Source organism: Mobula hypostoma, chromosome 1 (genome assembly GCF_963921235.1).
Source record: "Mobula hypostoma chromosome 1, sMobHyp1.1, whole genome shotgun sequence".
NCBI classification, from domain to species: Eukaryota; Metazoa; Chordata; class Chondrichthyes; order Myliobatiformes; family Myliobatidae; genus Mobula; species Mobula hypostoma.
In genome coordinates, this window is record NC_086097.1 from 28,774,880 (window position 1) to 28,798,110 (window position 23,231).

The window sequence follows — 23,231 nt, forward strand, 5'->3', positions numbered from 1 at the left end:
AAAGCTCTCCAGTCATTGCTGTCTGAGTTTAGAAACAGGCAATGCTAGGACTTGAGTAGCGGACAAAGTACCTTCATCACCACTCAACATTTTAAATAAACGTGTATTTGCATGCCACAGGCTGAAGATAAGATGATGATTGGTACTGACCATTATACGGAGATGGCTCACCTTTGCTGGGCTTCTCCTCAGTGGTATTCGCCAGCAAGGGGGCAGTCAGGACATGCATGCAGTGTTTGTAAAAGAAACTGAGGAATTCAGTCTTCTCTGTTTTCTGCGAAAGGAAATTAAACATTCCTAATTACATGCAAACAGTGCTGATATTGTAAAAAAATATCATTTATAATATAGAAATGAAGATAAACACCAGGCAACACATTGAAGACAGTTCACTGGACACTAGTTTGATGTACCAGCCTAAATCTAATAACTGAATGCCCAGCGAATGGTGAGTTTTGTGATACTCCCTCTGCCCTGCCTGCCCACTCCCTCCCCTCCACCATTCTCATTCACCACCCTATGTTTATAACTGCCATAGACTGATTAGTTGCAACGTACAAAATTTTTCTGTCACCTCAGTTGGCATCACCATCATTTGTGCCATTTGATCTCTCTTGGTCACAGACACTGCATGCATTCACTCCTCTCCTGCAGCTTAAAACAATAGAACAGAGATCTGGGATTTGAGATCTACAATTTCTTTGAGGGAATTTTACTATATATATATATAGTAAATGCAAGCACTGAGATTGGGTGACACTAGATCTAGAGATCATGGGCTAAGGGTGAAAGATGAAATATTTATTGGGAATTGAAAGGGGAATTTCTTCTCTCATAGGATGGTGTGAGTGTGGAAGGAACTGCCAGTGGACGTGGTTGATGCAGGTTCAATTTCGACATGAGAAATTTGGATGGGTACCTGGATGAGTAGAGTATGGAGGTCTATGGTCAGGTGCGGGTTGATGGGACTAGGCAGAATAACAGTGAGCCATGGACTAGATGAGCCAAAGTGCCAATATCAATGCTGTACCATTTGATGACTGTTAGTTTTCTAAAGTTTTCCCAGTTCTGATAAAGTCATTGATCTGAAAATTTAACTGTTTCTCTCTCTCTCGACAGATGCTACTTGAACACCTTAACATTTTTACAGCATTTTTTGTCTTTCTTTCAGATTTTAGCATCTACAGTTGTTTGATTTGTGACCAAATCAGGTCAGATCAGAAAAAAATTCTGTGGTTTTGGCAATACTACCAAGAAATGGCCAATAAAGGACTGCTCTCCGGTCCTCTCTAAATAGAATAATAATGATAGCCATCATTGTGCCAAACTAATCAAAACCAAAAAGGGCAACTGTTTGTTTTATTCCTCAGTTACCCAGCAGAGGGAACTATTGTGTTTTTATAGATTAATAGCACTTCATGAATTCACCCAAGCTATACTTAATAATTCACCCTAAATTCACTAATTTTTCCATAAACCCATCTTATATAAGGGACTAAAGGTTTGTTAAATTGTGAAATAATTCCTTTGACTAATCCCCCTTCCTATCAGGCAGAAGATACAAAAGCCTAAAAGCACATACCAACAGGCTCAAGAACAGCTTCTATCCCACTGTTATAAGACTTTTAAATGATTCCCTAGTATGTTATGATGGACCCTTGACTTCATGAGCAACTTCGCCGTAGCCCTTGCACATTATTGTTTGCCTGTACTCTCTGTAAATGGAATTCTTTATTCTGCATTCTGTTATTGTTTTCTGTTGTATTATCTCAATGCACTATCATAATGAAAAGATCTGTATGGGTGGCAGACAAAACAAAAAGTTTCTTACTGTACTTGGCACATGTGACAATAATAAACCAATTCACCAACTTAAATCACCTTCAAAAATACAATTTAAACTCAGTATTTGGCTAGATCACAATTGGAAATAGCTTTATGTAGAAAACAGTTTCCAGGAACAGTTACCTGGCTTAGTAGTAGCTCAAGGGAATTCTCTGCCTTGTACGATGTGTGCAGGGTCATCTCATTTGAGCTTTCACATCCAGAAAAAATCTGGTTGTGTAGGTGGGTACCACAGGTGCTGTTGCCTGACACTAAGTGGTCTAACTTGATGTAGCCCATTAGTACAATGGATTAATATGTGCTCAAGCAAGTTATTCAGAACTTATTCTGTATTCCCTTCTTTGTCAGATACTTAAAAAAAAATCACAAAACAATTCCATATCTTGAACTAGAAAGAGGTGGAGATCAAGGTGTTTGCTACACTTAGAACATTACAAGACACTGCAGGCCCTTTGGCCCATGGTGTTGTGCCAATCTTTTAACCTATGCTAGGATCAATCTAACTCTTCCTTCCTACATCTTCTATCATCTGTGCGCCTAAGAGTTTCTTAAATGCCCTATGTATCTGCCTCTACAATCACCACTGGCAGGGCATTCCATGCACCCAACACTCTGAGTAAAGAACTCGCCTCTGACACCCCTCTTCCCTCATATTTCCCCTCCAATCATCTTAAAGTTATGTCCTCTTGAGGCTGTAAGTGTCAGGGAATGAAACTGACACTGTATTAGCTATAAAAATAAACAGATAAAATAGCAAATGCAATGTAAAAAAAAACACAAGTGAAAAACAGAATGAGACCTAAGCATACTTACATTGGCTGTAGCCAACATGTTCTCAGGGTCAACCAGAGTGCGGAGTAGTCCCATAAGTTGGACTGCACCGCCAAGCTCAGGATCTGGATCACAAATCATATGTTCAATGATGAGATTAATGAGGAGGATATCCTAAAACAAAGCACAACAATAGCTATGAGTTTCATACTTAAACCAAAATAGAAACCTGTCTAACTCTGCACTGATTAAGTGGCCACATATTTATCCCAATAATAGTGGATGAATAACCATAATTATACAACAAACACAGCATATAGGTTTTTATATAAGAACTAGACTGAATAAAAATAGCACAAGTTCACTCATTCTTGTTTTTCTTGTCATTTCAGTTCACATACGATGACAAATTTAGGTTATTGTACATATGTATTCTGCTTATTTGTTTGCAATGATGCTTGGAAGTGTCCAAGACCATTGGTTTACAATAAATTAATATTTTGCAACACACACACACAAAATGCTGGAAAAACTCAGCAAGTCAGTCGATGTTTTGGGCCAAGACCCTTCACCAGGACAAATTCTTCAAATGCCATTTGAAACTTTATCAACATTCTATCAGTGTTGTTGCGAAACTCAAATATCAAATGATTTTTGTTGCTGAACAGTATTACAAAGATTAGCTTGTTTTCTCACATGCATGTACATCAAAACATACAGTGAAATGCATTGTGTGTACCAAACAACCAACAAAGTCAGAGGATGTGCTGGGGGCAGCCCACAAGTATCGCCATGCTTTAGGTGGCAATACAGCACGCCCACAACTGATTAACCCAACCCATACATCTTTGGAATGTGAGGGGAATCTGGAGCATCAAGACATACAGACATGGAGAGAAAATACAAACTTCTTACAGACAATGAAGGAATTGGATCAGGATTGCTGGAGCTGTAATAGGGTCTTGCTAACCACTAAGCTACCATGCTGCCCTATTCCCGATGGACTTCAGGATGATTTAATCATAAATAACAGAATGAAATGAAATCTCCACGACATATAACTTTGCAATTGTAGATACTAACCAGAAGGAGTAGGGCAGTTGGGCAGTCCACCATGTGTGGCTGTATAAAATCAATCATAGATAATCTGATTATCACCTCAACTAGACATCACTGTTCACCTGCAGTAACCTTTCAATCTCTTGATTATCAGGAACTTAACTATTTTTACCCTTAGGTTCAGACTGTGCTGTCACCACCCCTTCAGGAAGAGCACACTGAAGACCCGTGAACTCCGGGAGAAAAAACAAGTGACTCAATTGCCTTAAAAAGTGACCCCCTAGCTCCAGATTCTCTCAGAGGAGGAAATATGCTCTCCATATCAACCCTGTCAAGATCACCAAAGTTCTCATATAAACCATGAGACATAGGAGCAGAATTAGGCCATTCATCCATTGAGTCTGCTCCACCATAACTGATTTATTAGAACATAGAAATCCTCCAGCACAATATGGGCCCTTCGGCCCACAATGCTGTGCTGAACATGTACTTACTTTAGAACTTACCTAAGGTTATCCATAGCCCTCTATTTTTCTAAGCTCCATGTACCATTCCAGGAGTCTCTTAAAAGACCCTATTCTATCTGCCTCCACAACCGTTACCGGCAGCCCACTCCATGCACTCACCACTCTCTGCGTAAAAAAACTTACCTCTGACATCTCCTCTGTACCTACTTCCAAGCACCTTAAAACTGTGCCCTCTCATGTTAGCCATTTCAGCCCTGGGAAAAAGCCTCTGACTAAACACACGATCAATGCCTCTCATCATCTTATACACCTATCAGGTCACCTCTCATCCTCCGCCGCTCCAAGGAGAAAAGGCCGAATTCACTCAACCTACTCTCATAAGGCATGCTCCCCAATCCAGGCAACATCCTAGTAAATCTCCTCTGCACCCTTTCTATAGTTTCCACTCCACTTATTATCACTCACAACTCTATTCTTCTGCTTTCTTCTTGCATATCCTTTAAAGCCCTAACTAATCAAGCACCTATCAACTGCCACTATCCCAATGACTTGGCTTCCACAGATGTCTAGGGCAATGAATTCCATATGTTCACCACCCTCCGACCAAAGAACATTGTATCTGCCTTCCTGATTGATTAAGGTGGAACTGTGGACGTTGTCTACATGGATCTGAGTAAGGTATTTGACAAGGTCCCTCATGGGAAAAGTGTTCAGAAGATAAAGATGCGTGCAATCAATGATCAATTGGCTTTTTGGACTCAGAACTGACTTTGGTGGGTCAAATGTAAAGAGACAGTACACTGCTATGGGCAAGATCTTTAACAGTGTTGATGAGTAGAGGGATCTTGGAACCCAACCCTTGAAAGCAGCTGTACAGGTGATAGGGTGGTTAAGAAGGATACAGTTCTGGTTGCCCCATGTTTATAAGATGTTAAAGCATTGGAGAGGGCGCAGAAGAGGTTTACCAGGATGCTGCCTGGATTAGACAGCATGAACTATAATGAGAAGTTGGACAAACTTCGGTTGTTTTCTCTGGAGCGATGGAGACTGAGGGGAGATCTGATAGAGGTTTATAAGATTATGAGAGGCATATAAAGAGTAGACATACAGCATCTTTTTCCTGGTGTTGGAATGCAAATAGTAGAGGGCATGCACTTAAGATGAGAGGGGGTTAAGTTCAAGGAGATGAAAGAGGCAAGTTCTTTTTTGCACAGAGAGTGGTGAGCGCCTGGAATGCACTGCTGGGGTGGTGGTGGAGGCAGATACATTAGGGCCTTTTTAAGAGACATTAAGATAGGCACATCAATGTAAGGATAATGGACAGATATGGGCATTGTATAGGCAGAACAGTTAGTTTCATTGGCCTTTTGATGACTAATTTAATTGGTTTGGCACAACGTTGTGGGCCAAAGCACTCAATCCTATGCTGTAATATTTTATGTTCTAACTCCACAGATAAACTATTCTATACTTGAAGCTATACTCTTTTTTTTGCCTCAAGCAATTTATTCAAAGAAAGGAGAGCAAATAATTGGAACATCCAAATATAGAGTAGTATATCTTATATAACTAGTGTTCAATACTGTAATTAAACCAAAACGAATATCAGTTTACTCTGGAGTACAAAAATGGAGTACACGATAAAATTAACAAATTCAATGGAGCACAGAGACCTTGGTGTGCAGGCACAAGTCATGAAAAATGTGACAGCTTAATCAGAAGAATGGAATGAAAAAAAGAATAAGATTTTCTATCCAGAACTGTACAGTTCATAACTAAGATAATTCCAACTGTGTACAAGTTTTTAAAACAGAGAGTAAGGGTTACAATTACAAAAGGCACATTCAACAATTCTGGGTGTAATATTGCCTTTTTCAGAAAATGTGGAGCATTTAATCAAGTAGATCTACAAGGGAAATGGTCATTTGAAAAGGTTTTGAGGAGGCATAGAAGGGAAACTAGTGATTGGGACAGGGCTGTAGAGTAGGAAGCCGCATATATAGAGATGCACCAAATAACTGTCGAGCACTTATTCTACATCTGCCACAAAAGGCAGAGTTTCCCACTGGCCACCCATTTTAATTCTACTTTCAATTCTCATTCCAACTACTGGCATCATGAGGCCAATCACAGGTTAAAGGAGAAACACCTCATCTGAGTAGCTTCCAACTTGAAGGAATGAACATTGATTTCTCTAACTTATGGTAATTTTCCCCCATCCCCTTCTCTCTCTTTCCATTCCAACTCCACTATTACCATTTCTCTTCTCACCATGGTTCACTGTCCTCTCCTATGAGATTCCTTCTTCCTTAGCCTTTTACCTTTTTCACCCATCTCCTCCCAGCTTCTCAGTTCATCCCCCACCTTCCTTCACACCTGGTCTCACCTTTCACCTCTCAGCTTCTACTCCCTCCACTCCTGCCACCTTATTATTCTAGCTTCTGCTACCTTTCTTTCCAGTCCTCATGAAGGGTCCCGGCCCAAACTGTCAACTGTTTATCCCCCTCCACAGATGCTGCCTGACCTGCTAAGTTCCTCTAGCATTTTGTGCATGCTGCTCTGGAGTTCTAGCATCTGCAGCACCCCATATTTAGAATGTGTGTTAATCTTGTGTCTCTATCATAAGCTTTGGTAAATTTTGTTTCAATTGCTTCTGACAGTGAATTGAGTTTAATAAGATTTAGAATCAGAGCTTCCAAAAAGACCAATTCTAAATTATATGATACCCAACAAAGGTCTGCATCCACATCAGCCTTCTCCTGCATTTCTTCATCTAATACTATCAACATTTCTGCCACATGCTTTCCAAACTTCTCCATAAACACATACAGGTCGACCATCTCTGATCCGACTACCTGTAATCCGGTTCCTTCGATAATCTGCACTGATATCAAATTTTCCGCGCAACTGTAATTTCAAATTTTCCAGGCCACTGTACCAATCTGCTGCGCATTGTTTTGATTGCGCTAGATCTGATCATATGTTGGCGCGCTCTTGTAAGCACAGACAGGCGGTTCCTGCTTGTTTTCCTGCATTTATTAATATCATTTGCGTGAGGCGCACCCACCTGTCTCACCTGCCAGCGGCGGGGGAGCTGGTGCGTGCTGGGTTGGTCCGCGTTCTCGCCCGCCTGCCGGCAGTTGTGCACTGCCCTTCGGTGTCGCCCGGCTGGCGCTCCGTTCCCTTCTGCCTATGACCTCAGATCAGACATGGTCACCCGCTGAATTTAAGCATTTAACTAAGCAGAGGAAAAGAAACTAACGAGGATTTTCTCAGTAACTGCGAGTGAAGAGGGAAGAGCCCAGCGCTGAATCCCTGGGCGGGGGTTAACTACAAGTCTATGTCCTATCGCTTAGCTGATGCTGGTAGAGGGTGCACTTTATTTTTTGCCGGTTGGGAGGGGGGAATTGTTGCTCGCTGCCGCTTACGCGCGGGAGGGAAGAGGGCGGGTGGGGGAACTTAGGGGTTCTAACATTCTTTGGGGCACTCCTCTGTTTTCGTAGATGGCTGCGAAGAAAAAGCATTTCAGGATGTATATTGTATACACTTCTCTGACATTAAATGAACCTTTGAATCCTTTGATATTTTAAAGGTACGATCAGGCAGTTAGGTATTGCTTAATGTGATCCTTCTGTAATTCGGCATTTTTACTAATCCGGCACTCTTCAGGTCCCAATGGTGCCAGATTATAGAAGGTCAACCTGTATAACCTTTTCACATAAACTATTCCCTGTGGTAAGTACTGCACTATTTAGTAAGATTTGAGAAGCAGTGGCAGTTTTTGAAAAGGTAATTAAATTAACATGCATTTTTTCAAGATGTGACATTTTGTTCTTCTATCCCAGCATATTATCCAAGGAGAAGCCAACAAATAGGTGGCATCATGTAGGGCATATCGCTCCAGTCGTTCAATTGTTAGCCAAAGCATTTCCTTTATGGAGTTAGATGACTGGCTATTATGCCAAGTCCAATACAAATATTGCCACTGAGCCAACTACTTAAGAGGGCTATTCCAAGTATGTATTGTTCAAGCATCAAGACGGTTTTCCCTGTTTAATTTTATGATCAACTGCAACTATATAAAAGTGTATTTATTCGCTCAATTACAAAAAACTAAAGAATAGATATGACTGATATTCATATTTCAGAGTAGTTTCTTTTTCCATTCAAGATCATATCTGTTGAGATATACTCGGCATTATCTCCCTAGACCTTGCTGCACTGCAGAAGCACTACAGAACTGACTAAAGCACCAATAATTTTCTTGCATTGATTCAACTCCCCTAAATTACCAATGTGTAATGACAACAATGTGCGCTTGAATGGTTGGGGAGGGGGAAAGGTGGAAGAAAAATGAGACATTTCCCCTTCCTAAATAAAACAAAATATACTGATGACTCCTTACACTAAACCATTTAACAGATTTACATTCATTTAGCAATATCCTGTGAATTTATGCTATGCCACATATCATCCTTAATATGTAAACATTCAACCACACAATTAATGATCTTTCTCATGCAATATTTTCAGAATGATACATTAGTTCCACAAAGAACATCTTTTAGTGTAACATCTTTTAGCGTGAGATTGGTGCAAATCTATTGAGAGAACACAAAATTTTCTTCTATGAGAAATGTTTTATTCAGAAATTCATGAATGTTAAATTGATACTTTTTGGAGTTAAAAGTTATCACTCAGAATGCCGAGTTGGTTCACAAGTGGACAACGTTATTGGCATTTTACAGAAATAAATATTTGAGGGCTGTAGATGGCTGCATAGGTTGTAGACCCAACAAGCTCCATCACGGGAACAACTCTCCTGTCCATCGAGGACATCTCCAAGAAGTGGTGCCTCAATAAGGTGGCAATGATCACCAGCATCTATCACCAAGTACCTTCCCCATCTGGGACAATGCCCTTTTCTCATTACTACCAGCGGAAAGGATGTAGTGTTGCAAGAAAAAGTTTGCAATTATTTGACTTTCCGTATTAATTACTCATAAAATGTGGTCTGATCGTCATCTAAGTCACAATAATCTGCCTAAGCTATTAACACACAAAGAATTATACTTCTCGTCAATACAGAGCACACCATTTAAACAATCACAGTCTAGGTTCAAGAAAGTATGTGAACCTCTCGGGTAATGCCTTCTACAAAAACTATTTGCAGTCAGGTGGTTCCAGTCAATGAAATGAGATTGAAGGTGTGGGTGGCAGAGGTGCCCTGTCCTATAAAAGACACGAAGTCAGGTTACCGACAGAACCTGCTCTTCTCAGGAAAGATCTGTTTATGTGCATCATGCCTTAATTAATACAACTTTCAGAGGACCTTAGAAGAATTGTAGAGATACATGAAGCTGGAAAAGGCTACAAAAGCATTTCTAAAGACCTGAGCGTTCAGCAGTCCACAGTAAGAGAAATTGTCTACAAATGGAGAAAATTCAGTACTGTTACTATTCGCCCTAGGAGTGGGCATCCTGCAAAGGTCACACGAAAAGCACAACGTGCAGTGCTGAAGGAGGTGAAAAGGAACCCAAGGTAACAGCAAAAAGATCTGCAGGAATCTCTAGAACTTACTAAAGTCTCTGTTCATGTGTCCACTACAAGAAAAACACTAAACATGAATGGTGCTCATGGAAGGACACCACAGAGTAAACCACTGCTGCTCTTCACAAAAAAACAATGCTGCAAGTTTGCAAAAGACCACATGGATGATCCATAGCGCTTCTGGATGATGAGACAAAAGTTGAACTTTTTGGCAGAAATGCACACAATTATGTTTGGAGGAAGAAGAGCACTGCACACCAACATCAAAACCTCACCTCAGCAAGGCATTTGATAAGGCACCCCATGCAAGGCTTATTGAGAAAGTTTAAGGAGGCATGGGATCCAAGGGGACCTTGCTTTGTGGATCCAGAATTGGCATGCCCAGAGAAGGCAAAGAGTGGTTGTAGATAGGTCATATTCTGCATGGAGGTTGGTGACCAGTGCTGTGCCTCAGGGATCTGTTCTGGGACCCCTTCTCTTTGTGATTTTTATGAATGACCTGGATGAGGAAGTGGAGGGATGGGTTAGTAAATTTGCTGATGACACAAAGGTTGGGGGTGTCGTGGGTAGTGTGGAGGGCTGTCAGAGGTTACAGCGGGACATCGATAGGATGCAAAACTGGGCTGAGAAGTGGCAGATGGAGTTCAACCCAGATAAGTGTGAAGTGGTTCATTTTGGTAGGTCAAATATGATGGCAGAATATAGTATTAATGGTAAGACTCTTGGCAGTGTGGAGGATCAGAGGGATCTTGGGGTCCAAGTCCATAGGACACTCAAAGCTGCTGTGCAGGTTGACACTGTAGTTAAGAAGGCATACGGTGCATTGGCCTTCATCAATCTTGGGATTGAGTTCAAGAGTTGAGAAGTAATGTTACAGCTTTATAGGACCCTGGTCAGACCCCACTTGGAGAACTGTGCTCAGTTCTGGTCACCTCACTACAGGAATGATGTGGAAACTATAGAAACGTTGCAGAGGAGATTTACAAGAATGTTGCCTGGATTGGGAACCTATGAGAATAGGTTGACTGAACTTGGCCTTTTCTCCTTGGAGTGAAGAAGGATGAGAGGTGACCTGATAGAGGTGTATAAGATAATGAGAGGCAATGATTGTATGGATAGTCAGAGGCTTTTTCCCAGGGCTGAAATGGCTAACATGAGAGGGCACAGTTTTAAGATGTTTGGTAGTAGGTACAGAGGAGATGTCAGGGGCAAGTTTTTTTTTTAAAACGCAGAGGGTGGTCAGTGCGTGGAATGGGCTGCTGGCGACAGTGATGGAGATGGATACAATAGGGTCTTTTAAGAGACCCCTGGATAGGTACATGGAGCTTAGAAAAGTAGAGGGCTCTGGGTAACCCTGGGTAATTTCTAAGTACATATTCGGCACAGAATTGTGTGCAGAAGGGCCTGTATTGTGCTGTAGGTTTTCTATGTTTCTATGCAGCTGTGAAGCATGTGGAAGGAGCATCATGGTTTGGGGTTGCTTTGCGGCCTAAGGGTCTGGACAGCTTGCAATCATTGAGGGAACAATGAATTCAAAATTGTATCTAGACATTTTACAGGTGACTGTCAGGGAAGCAGTCCGTCACCTGGAGCTTAATAGAAGTTGGATGATGCAACAAAATGAACTGAAACAAGAGTAAATTAACAACAGCAAACAAGACAGAATCTGCAGATGCTGGAAATCCAAGCAACACACACAAAATGCTGGAGGAACTTAGTAGGCCAGGCAGCATCTACGGCAGAAAAAAGTACAGTTGACGTTTCGGACCGAGACCCTTCTGACCGAAACAGTTTTGTATGGAGGAGTGGTCTAAAATTTTTCATCGCTGTTGACAAGTCTGATAAGCAGCTACAGGAAACATTTGGTTTCCTGTAGAGGTTACTGCTGCTAAAGGAAGTTTTACCAGTTATTAAATACAAGGGTTCACAGTTTTTCCAGCCTAGACTGTGGATGATTAAATAATGTTCAATAAAGATGTGAAAAGTGCAATTGTTTGTGTGTTATTAGTTAGGCAGATTGTGTTTGTCTATTATTGTGACTTAGATGAAGATCAGACCACATTTTATGCAGAAAATTAATGCAGAAAACCAGAAAATTGCAAAGGGTTCACAAACTTTCTTGCAACTGTATATACAGGGGCCCAAACAGCAATATTCAACAATTCTGACCATCAGATTTCTGAACAGTCTATGCTCACTACGCCATTTTTTTGCACAATTTATTTTTGTAATGTACAATAATTTTGTCTTTGCACTGTACTGCCATTGCAAAATAAATTTCACATCATACAAGTCAGTGATGACAAATCTTATAGTTTTCCTTTCTCAGAAATATCAGTAATTTTACAAAAAAAACCCAGAAATAAACTGATTATACAGTTCCAAACAAAATAAATTTGAATGGCTTAAGTTCAGAGCCCTCAACAAGCCTTTACATATTTTACTGACCCTAAATGTTACCTCAGTATATTACACCACTCAAATTGGCTCTCAAAAAACCTGGGATTAAAATCTGTCATGTTACAGTGAATAAGAATGCTTGTAATGTGGTTGCTAGAGGTATTAATCCAGCCACTTGGATGAATCACCCAATCATAGTAACAGGACTCTAAATTTAGAGAATTAAATAGTGAAACGCTAGCAGCAATAATGGTGATCTTGAAATGAACAGGTTGCAATAAATTATAACACAGCAACAGTACAGACTTCTAACCGTCCGTTGAAACAGTACACTCAGCTAGACCACAGTGCTAAGTCTAAACCTAAAAATAAAACTGGAAGAAACAGCTAGCACTGAACTAGGGACAGGCTGCATACACAAACCAGCTGGCCCCACAAGTCCTCCTCTAAAGCAAATGGAGATTGATATGCATATTGGGAGAACTGTTCTACATTAGAAAAGCAATTGACTGAGGAAGCACTTAAGAGTCTCAGCCAACAATCTGTTCTCTACTGTTAGCCTAGGTTGGTTTTGCCCAACTGGTTGATTATACCCCCAGAGTAACTGCACTCTTGTGGTAAGCAACATGAAGGAGCGAGGAGGAAACTCCGTAGCATTAACTTCAGACTCAATGGCATCTCATGTCTTCAGGTGAAGCCGGAGTAAAGAAACCACCTATTTACCATCCACTGCCCTTCCCTCAGCTGCTGTATTAGCACACCTTCATGCTGAACTCCATCTGGAGGAAGTACTGAGTAACAAAAAGAAAGAAAGCACTCTAGCTGAGGACCAAATCTGCAACATTGGCGAGGGAAGCAATATGAAGGAAACTTTACTCCAACTTCATCTCAGTCTATTGCAGATGTATCTATACACGTTGGTACTTATAAGACTGACTACTACAGAGACGAAGTCCCATCTTCATAAATTCTACCACAAATGGCAATGATAGAGGCTGATACAAAAATGACATTTAAGAGACAGCGAGATAGGGACATGGATGTAAGAAAAATTAGGGTTATGGGCTGTGTAGGAGAGAACTGTGATCAAGGAGTAGGTTTATATTGTGGGCCAAACTATGCTGTATTGTTCTATGCTTTATGTGTTCAAATATTTAAGGATATGGTTATGTCACCGTCTTCAAGTTCCCCTGAACATCATGTGCCATCCTGCTACATCAGTAATGTTTATACCACATATGTAAATTAAAGCACGTTTGAAACAGCAGAAATTTATTGCTTTCAGCTCAGAAGTGCAAGACATACTACTGAACAACTTAACAGGTAGTGTTCATGGACTTTTCAGAAATTACAAACATCCCCTGCCTTAACAAGCACAAGAACAGAGAAAATTTACATTATTTACATTCAAAGAATAGAAACAGTACCACTCAGAAATACTTGATAATTATCCTCTGCAAGGACAGGAACGGTAATCCTAAATCTCTAACTTGTTCCTATATGTTTAATTTGTGCCTTTATTTCAACTGCCAATTGAATAGATACCTAGGTATCAACACGGTTTCTACTTCTTCACTCATAATTTCACTTATGCACACTTCAATCTCAATTCTATGGATATAAAAATTGTTTTCTTTTGAACAATTCAGGGAGCATCTCTCCCTTTATTCTTTGTTGTTTGGGTACATTTTCCATTTAGTGTCCTACAGTACAGATTGGGCACATAGGCCAATCAAGCACCCATCTACACTAATCCCATATGATATTTTTATTCTCCCACATTCCTATCAACTTTCCTCAGATTCCACCACTCACCAACACACCTGGGGAAAACTGCAGTGGCCAATAAGCACACTAGTTGTATACCGTTGGGAGATAGATGAAAATTAGAGCACCCAGGGAAATGTACATTGTCATAGGATGAAGGTGCAAATTCTACACAGACCATTGACGCCAGGATCAAATATGGGTCAATGGAACTCTAAGGCAGCATCTATGGAGGAAAATAAACATTGACCTTGCAGGCCGAAACCCTTCATCAGGACTGATGCTCGCAATGTTGACTGCTCATTTCCCTCTAAAGATGCTGCCTGACTGCTGATTTCCTCCAGCATTGAGTTTGTTGTTCAAGATTTCCACCAGAATACTGGTCCCATGAGTGACTGGAACTGCCAGTGACTTTAAACAGATTAGGAGGAACTTATTCTCTTCTAAGGTTACAGTTATTTGGAAGTTTCCATCCAGAGCAGTGTCAAAAGGAAGTAATAAGTATATTTAATGCTACAAAATATTTCTGGAGTAGAGTGCAGTTAAGGGCAAAAGACAATGATTTAAGCAGGGAGCGTGCTTGGTGGACTTCAATTTTCAATGCCAAACCCTACTTCCCATTCACTAACTGCTCGCATACCTTTGCAGATTATTTGCACTGTTAGAAAACTTAATATAATTTCATTTGGTTCCTTCGTCTGACATCTGATGGAAGAAAAAAAAAATGCCAGGACACAGGAGGAATTTTCCACTTCACTCTGCAGTTTTTTTTGTAATGGGAATTCCAGAGGAGAGGATAGACCTTTGATTAACGTCTCCTTTGAAAGACAATGCTGCTAATCCGCTGTTCTGGATTATGTGCACAATTCTCATAAGTAGTATTGTAGCCACATTCTTTAATAATAAATCACTTGATACTTTCAATGCATTGATATCTCAGTCTAAAATAGGCAGTAAATTTGTAATAATCCATCTAATCCGTGTAATGCAACAAAGACCATCCCAGTGGAGTTCAAACTTTTTTTTTTGCAATCGGAGTTTCCAAATACTCACATCATCATTTTGTTGAGCTTCCTGCATGACAAACTCTCGTACCATGGAGGGATTATACTCAACCAAATAGGAAAATATGTCAGTGGCTGCACTTCGAACCTGAACGTCATCCATACCCTGCAAATTAATATTTGCAAAATTATTAAGGTACACAGTTACCAGACAACAAGGAAGTTTGGAAAAGAAACAATACTTTGACCAAAGTACAATTATTAGAGCCTTTACCACCGCTTGTGCAAATTAAGTAGTGCAATATAGTAGAGTGTGATAAAATAATTATATGCCTGGCAATTAGTCCAGATAGCAAATCTAGTTTCTTTATTACAACTTCAGAACAACTTCATCTTATTTCTTTAGAGGAATTCTTCCAGTCAATTTCTGGAAGAAACACTGCCACACTTATATTCTCTCCTTCTCTGGTAACATACCTCAATGTTCAAAGTAATTTTTTTAAAAATCAAAGTACATATGTGTCACCAGATACAACTCTGAGATCCATCTTTTGTTGGCATTTACAGTAAATACAAAGAAACATTACAGAATCAAATATCACACAGAACAAGACAAACAACAAATGTGTAAACACAAAAAAGAAAAAAAAAAGCAACAAATATTGAGGACAGAAGATGAAGAGTCTTGAAAGTGGGCTCATAGGCTGTGAGAGCAGTTCAGTGTTGGTGAGGGTGAAGTTGAGTGAAACTATCCCCTTTGGTTCAAGAGCCTGATGGTTAAGGGGTAATAACTGTACCTGAACCTGGTGGCTTGGGTCCAGAGGTCCCTGTATCTCTTTCCCGATAGCAGCATCAAGAAGAAAGAATGGCTTGGATGACAGGGTCCTTGTTGATGGATGCTGCTTTCCTGTGACAATGCTCCATGTAGGGAGGGAGTACTTTACCGATGATGGACTGGACTGTATGCACTACTTCTTGTAGACTTTTCCGTTCAAGAGCAATAATGTTTCATACGAAGCCTATGATGGTGCAAGTATATTTTTCATTGCACCTGTGTATACATGTATTTCTGCCTCCGACAATAAACTTGACTTTGACTTCACATTTCAACCACCCTTGCTATAACTGCTGGATACTACCCAACCAGCAAACTGCTTTTTCCATAAGCACCCTTCTGGAAAGCAGAAGAGGGCTATTAAAACAAGAACTTTGCACCATCTTAAGCTTCTTCCCTCAGGGATTTAATCATGTTATTCCACCCCCCCACCCCCACCACCACCTATTACCTCAGTGACTGCACTGTACACACTTTAAACCAATTTTTATAATATTGTTTTCATTGCAAGTACATGCTGGTATTTACATATTTTTGTATATTTATTCCATATCCATACTTTTAACTTTATTTTATAATTCTTTATAATTGTTGAATGTTATTTTTGCTGCATGTTGCATCAACACAACACAGCAAATTCCTAGTATGTGTAAATGTATATGGAGAATTAAGTTTATACTTGATTCCTGACATTTCATAACCCATCCTTAGCCAGCACTTCTCCTGGAACATGGAAAACAATATAATTTGTACTCCAGATACAATTTCACCAGGCCACTACTTCCACATCACTTCCTCAGGCTTGGAAGATTCAAAGGCAGCTGGTATCATTCCAAGAGTCTAAAAATTTCTAATAATAGAGGGCATTCACTTAAGGTGAGAAGGGAAAAGTTCAAAGGAGATGTGTGGAACAATTAAAAAAAAACAAGAGTGTTAGGTACCTGGAATGTCCTGGGACAGTGGAGGCAGATATGACAGAGGCTCATTGATAAGTACATGAACATGCAGGTAATGTGGGATATTGACCACATGCAGCAAAAGGAATTAGGTGTTATTAGCTTGATTAGTTTGGCACAACGGGCCACATGGGCCAAAGGACTTGTTCTTTAACTGTACTGTTTTCTGTTTTTTAAGCATGGTGGAATAAGAGGAAATGTCTAGATGCAGTGTACTCCAGAAAACACAGTACATCATTAAAGACCCCTCACATCCTCTTCGTGAACTGTTTGTTCTTCTGCCATCAGGCAAATGTTACAGCAGCATCAAAACTAAAACTACAAGGCTACTAAACAGCTTCCTCCCATAGGCAGTCAGACTGCTAAATAGCTGCTCTACCTGACTCTGCTTTGGACACTTTTGACTTGCACTGGATACTAATAACTGATTTTAACTGACATGTGGCCATTGTGCTTTACTATTTATTGTTATGTTTATTATTTAGTGTTGCATTTGTTATGTTATGATTGCACTGCCCCTGAGAAATGCTGTCTCATTCTGCCCTGCAGAGCTGATGTACGGTTAGAATGACAATAAAGTTTTTTGAACTTGAATCTTGGATTCCAAAAGTCACTTCATGAAAGCTTGTTGCATAGAAGAGTGGACAGGGTTGAGAATAATGTATTGTGATCCTGTAATCGTCTGAACCCTTAGTGCCTAGGTGGCACATGGGGCCTCTTTTCTTCGGTTTCTGTAGCGGTAAGGATTTTACAGGGTAGGGCTGCTAGCCCTACGCCCAACCCCCATTCTGGAGGACCAGGTGCTGTATTCATCTGGCCCTTCACCTGGAGTGATCCTGTAATTCCTCCTTCAAATGTGTGTGGGTCAAGTGTGAGCAGAAGCGGGTTTCCCTTTATCTACCAACTTATCCACAGTCATCGTCTGATTCCATTAGAAATCTAGTCTGGTAAGACACCAAAAGGCTACTGTTGGCTGTGGAAATGTAACCCATAAAATTCATGCATTTTAATAATAAAACTCACCAAAATGACCTCTAGGGCTGGCAAGATGCCCATATTTGATAATGTTTTGAAGAACGAATCTCTGTTTTGAGGTTGCAAAGTTTGAGAAAATGCACAAAATTCTTTCAGAAAATTCACCTGAAACAAAAACATATTATGCTTTGCTGATCAATGAGTTAAAATAGTAACATTCAGTCCATTCATCGACAAGACAGTAAATTTGCTTCAAGTATCACAAACGTAATTCTTAATTCCATGTTTTTGCAACATCTGAATATAATTCACGAGTGATGGGATATAGAACAGTTTCTGCATTTTTTAAAGTTATTTAGATTGTGATTTCATATCCCTTTTCGTAGGTCCCTGTCACATGCTGTTCCTTTGTAGAATGGGTCAGAGAGCTGCATGCTGAGCCAAAGCAAAATTTGTTCAGGTCTTCACAGGCAGGGTGGACCATATGGCAGTCTTAGGTCATCCTGAAGTTCCACAGTACCAGGTTCAAGAACAATTACTTCCTTCCAACCACTTGCATAAACAAATTGACACAACCTTAGACTAGCAATACCAAGTCCACTTTCAGAGGCTTTTCCCCAGGGCTGAAATGGTTGCCACAAGAGGACACAGGTTTAAGGTGCTGGGGAGTAGGTACAGAGGAGATGTCAGGGGTAGGTTTTTCGCTCAGAGAGTGGTAATTGCATGGAATGGGCTGCCGGCAACGGTGGTGGAGGCGGATATGATAGGGTCTTTTAAGAGACTTTTGGATAGGTACATGGAACTTAAAAAAATAGAGGACTATAGGTAAGCCTAGTATTTTCTAAGGTAGGGACATGTTTGGCACAACTTTGTGGGCCGAAGGGCCTGTATTGTGCTGTAGGTTTTCTATGTGTCTGTGTCTTTTCACTAAAATGGACACCTTTTGTTCCAATTGTGTTCTTTCTTGTAAAACTTAAGTTTTAAGAATGCTATTTATATGATGCTATGTGTCTGTGATAGTGATTCCAGTTTTTCAATGCACTTGTGCATATGACAATAAACTCATACTTTGATTTCATTCCTTGCAGAAGAATTTAATTGAAGCAGCAATTCATGGTTTTATGCAGTACAGATATTGGCACAGATGGATTATAAGACAATCTTTCAGTACTTGTATTGGAGAGATTAAAAGATGACTTTAAGCACGTACATCCAGCTTCATAAATGTAGTGCATACAGCCATAAGATAAACTACCACAAATGTTCAAATTAAATATTTAAAAAAATTAAACTGTTATTCAAAACTGTAACCTTTTTTGTTTTATTGAAGCACTGCTGTAGGCAACTTTTGCCAAAGTCTTACCAATGAGCTGCATCACATTAGGCACTGAAAAATGGATGCCTGCTGACACAGTGCTGAGTACATGTGGTTGTATGATAGATCTTTCCTGCCTTTTCATGTGCCAGAGAGTGGCTGGTGGAACAGTAAGACATGAGAATTTTGCTTACTTCTGGGACATTTGGGGACTGTACGTATTTGAGTGGGAATTACCAGTACTGGTGCATCATAGTGCAATTCCCATTTCGGGCAGCCAGAGAGTAAATAAACTAGTTCTGGATACATGTATGTACAGAACTAGATGTTTGTTCCAGGAAATCAGATGCATGTGAATTTAATTTTCTTGGTTTGTAGATGATACTACTTTTCATAGATTGTATACCTGTATATACAAACGCCATTAACTATGATATTTCGGGATCTGAGGAAGATTCCCTCTCTTAACACCCAGAAGGTGGAATTTGGAATGCACTGCCTGAATTGGTGGTGAAGACGTTTGGCTTCAACAAATCTTAAGTATGCAGAAGAAAACTCAATTTCCAAATACAGAAGTACAGAATGTATGGATCAAGCACTGGTAAGTAAGATCAGTACAGCTGGATTCAAAATCAAGAATAGATTTATTATCATTGATATATGTCGTGAATTTTTTGTTTTCAGACAGTACAGTGCAATCCATAAAAAATTACAAGTTAGAATGAACTATATTGTAATAATAATTAAGTAGTGCAAAAAGTGAGAAAAATAGTGAGGTAATATTTATGGACTTTTCAGAGATCTGATGGCAGAGGGGAAGAGCCTGTCCTTAAAATGCTGAGTGAGTGTCTTCAGGCTTCTATACCTCCTCCCTGATGTAGCAATGAGAAGAAGGCATATCCTGGATTGTGGGGAGTCCCTAATTGAGGCATCACCTCAAAGATGGGTACTTGATGTTTGGTGTCTGCACTGTAACCAAAGGAACAGGAATTCTGCAGATGCTGGAAATTCAAGCAACACACATCAAAGTTGCTGGTGAACGCAGCAGGCCAGGCAGCATCTCCAGGAAGAGGTACAGTCGACGTTTCAGGCCGAGACCCTTCGTCAGGACTAACTAAAGGAAGAGTGAGTAAGAGACTTGAAAGTTGGAGGGGGAGGGGGAGATCCAAAATGATAGGAGAAGACAGGAGGGGGAGGGATGGAGCCAAGAGCTGGACAAGTGATTGGCAAAAGGGATACGAGAGGATCATGGGACAGGAGGTCCGGGAAGAAAGACAAGGGAGAGGGGGAACCCAGAGGATGGGCAAGGGGTAGAGTCAGAGGGACAGAGGGAGAAAAAGGAGAGTGAGAGAAAGAATGTGTGTATAAAAATAAATAACAGATGGGGTACGAGGGGGAGGTGGGGCATTAGCGGAAGTTAGAGAAGTCGATGTTCATGCCATCAGGTTGGAGGCTACCCAGACGGAATATAAGGTGTTGTTCCTCCAACCTGAGTGTGGCTTCATCTTTACAGTAGAGGAGGCCGTGGATAGACATGTCAGAATGGGAATGGGATGTGGAATTAAAATGTGTGGCCACTGGGAGATCATACTTTCTCTGGCGGACAGAGCGTAGGTGTTCAGCAAAGCGGTCTCCCAGTCTGCGTCGGGTCTCACCAATATATAAAAGGCCACTTCGGGAGCACCGGACGCAGTATATCACCCCAGCCGACTCACAGGTGAAGTGAAGCAGGATCTCCCAGTGGCCACATATTTTAATTCCACATCCCATTCCCATTCTGACATGTCTATCCACGGCCTCCTCTACTGTAAAGATGAAGCCACACTCAGGTTGGAGGAACAACACCTTATATTCCGTCTGGTAGCCTCCAACCTGATGGCATGAACATCGATTTCTCTAACTTCCGCTAATGCCCCACCTCCCCCTCGTACCCCATCTGTTATTTATTCTTATACACACATTCTTTCTCTCACTCTCCTTTTTCTCCCTCTGTCCCTCTGAATATACCCCTTGCCCATCCTCTGGGTTCCCCCCTCCCCTTGTCTTTCTTCCCGGACCTCCTGTCCCATGATCCTCTCGTATCCCTTTTGCCAATCATCTGTCCAGCTCTTGGCTCCATCCCTCCCCCTCCTGTCTTCTCCTATCATTTTGGATCTCCCCCTCCAACTTTCAAATCTCTTACTCACTCTTCCTTCAGTTAGTCCTGACGAAGGGTCTCGGCCTGAAACGTCGACTGTACCTCTTCCTAGAGATGCTGCCTGGCCTGCTGCGTTCACCAGCAACTTTGATGTGTGTTGCTGTAACCAAAGGTACTGTTTCTGTATGATTCTCTATCGACAACTCCATGACCTAATAATATTTTAGGCTTGGGAGATGCCAGCCCAAAATGCAGATATGAGGGCATGCTCAACCCCTGTGGATATCCCAAGTGAGTCTTACATACTTTTGATCATATTTGTACTTACCAGTTCCTGTCTTTTGTCATCATCTGTGCTATCGTCCGTTAACTGTGCAAAAAGTTCTGTCAGGAACTTCTCATCTTCCTGGAAGTTGTTAAAAAGAAATGCAAGATACACTAAATAAACAGACAGAAGTCCACATCTAATGTGCAGAACTGGGCTTTTTGTACTGCAGGAGAAAATACACAGATACAACAAGCCTACATGACCATGACTAATTCAACGCTGAGAAATACATTTATATTTCAAAAACGATAATCAGTGTTATCATAGATTCTATCATTCAATGCAATAAATAAGTTTGACCATGGATGTCTAGTTCAGTTAGTTATATAGATTTTCAATTAGATTAATTTAGAAATACACTGAAGTCTACTTGCATACAAACAGGTAGGGTAACAGCAACAATGAAGTTACAAGCCTGAAATGAATTTAAAAAAAGTGATTTTTGAGAAATCAATTAAAAAAACAAATAAGCACCAACATAGCCAAATTATCATAGAGTACTTTCATTAAAGCTTATTTTTGGAAACCGGCCCTCTTCACCTGGTCCAGTTTACGTATGAATGCATGTGAACTTTGTTTGAGACAGCTAACTGACAAACACACAAGTAGGTGGGATTATAGTCATGGTACAAAGCAATTACATATTTCAAGAACAGCCAATTATGCTTCTACTGCACTTGCTAATAGCTTTACATATTCATTAATTAGCAAATCCAAACTTGAGAATATACAGTACTTCAGATTTTATAATTATCCATGTTGCTCAGTGCTGTTGTTATGATTTTAACAAAGTTCAATAATGTGAGAGAGATTGAGAGAAAACAGAAAAGAAAAATATTCATATTACGTTCATTTATTGCATATAAAACACTCAGCAAAACAAATTGTTGATTTTGTTTCATGCAACTATAGGCAATATTATGTGACTGAGGAAATTTCTAATAGGCAAGAATAAACAAGTAATGGTGGCTGGTAATTTCGGAAGGAATTAAAGCTATGGTTGGGGAGACTCCTTCGAGCTCATCTGTAGAAGCAGCTCTGATGTCTCTCTTTTTCCTTTTCAAGATGGATGGTGCTCTGTTGAAGACCCTGACCTAGAGCTACATTCAAACCTCCGATTTTTGATATCCCAGGTAAGCAGCCTAGAAGATGAGTCCACCTCTGGGGTTCCGAGGCTTTGCGGTCCTGGGGATGAGCCGATTCTCTGCCGGTGCTGCTGAATGAAACATTGCGGGTGAAAATGGAAAACTGGGAGCTCTGTACTCAGCAAATCCCACATTCTCTCTCTTTCTCTCATTGGTCAAAAAGAGTATGTTGCCGATTCTCGAGTTGGAGAACTTTGGGGGGGGGGGGGCGGTGGGAAGTCATGCAGCGAAGTTTAATACCATAAATCAGTAGGTTGTTTGTCTTTGTGGGTCTCCCCTCTCACTGTGAAATGGGGGCACCTCTCTGGTCCCTTTATTAGGGAGAGAGAGAGAGAGAGCGCCTGTGGTATGTTGAATTGCTGGGTGAACAATTAGTTTTTGTTATGCTGCAGATCACATCTTTCTGGGATCTTTGCTTGGTGCGTGGAGGGTGCTGATGCTTTTCTTTGTTGATGTAAGTGGGGGAGGAGGAGAGTCAGTGCTTTGCTGCTGCTTGTGCATGATGAACGAGTAAGGGGATGCCTTTGGGGTTCTAACATTTGTACTGTCATTCAACCTTTGGGGCACTTTTCTGTTCTCGTCGATTTCTACGAAGAACAAGAATTTCAGGTTATATATTATTTACATTTTCTAATATTAAATGGAACCATTGAACTATTTAGTTTAGAAATGCATGA

General features: G+C 40.6%; 1 protein-coding gene across 2 annotated transcripts in view; it reads right to left on the bottom strand.

Moving 5' to 3' along the window:
- smek1 (SMEK homolog 1, suppressor of mek1 (Dictyostelium)) overlaps window positions 1–23,231 on the bottom strand; it is a 134,168-nt gene that overhangs the window by 25,422 nt on the left and 85,515 nt on the right. Inside the window, exons 5-9 of one of the 2 annotated variants that reach the window (XM_063045268.1) lie at window positions 21,410–21,487; window positions 17,678–17,794; window positions 14,913–15,029; window positions 2,659–2,790; window positions 172–274 (exon numbers count right to left, since the gene is read on the bottom strand). In XM_063045268.1, the coding sequence (XP_062901338.1) occupies window positions 172–274; window positions 2,659–2,790; window positions 14,913–15,029; window positions 17,678–17,794; window positions 21,410–21,487 (547 nt within the window). Of the gene's footprint in view, window positions 1–150; window positions 275–2,658; window positions 2,791–14,912; window positions 15,030–17,677; window positions 17,795–21,409; window positions 21,488–23,231 lie in introns of both variants that reach the window. The other variant, XM_063045260.1, reaches the window with a different exon arrangement.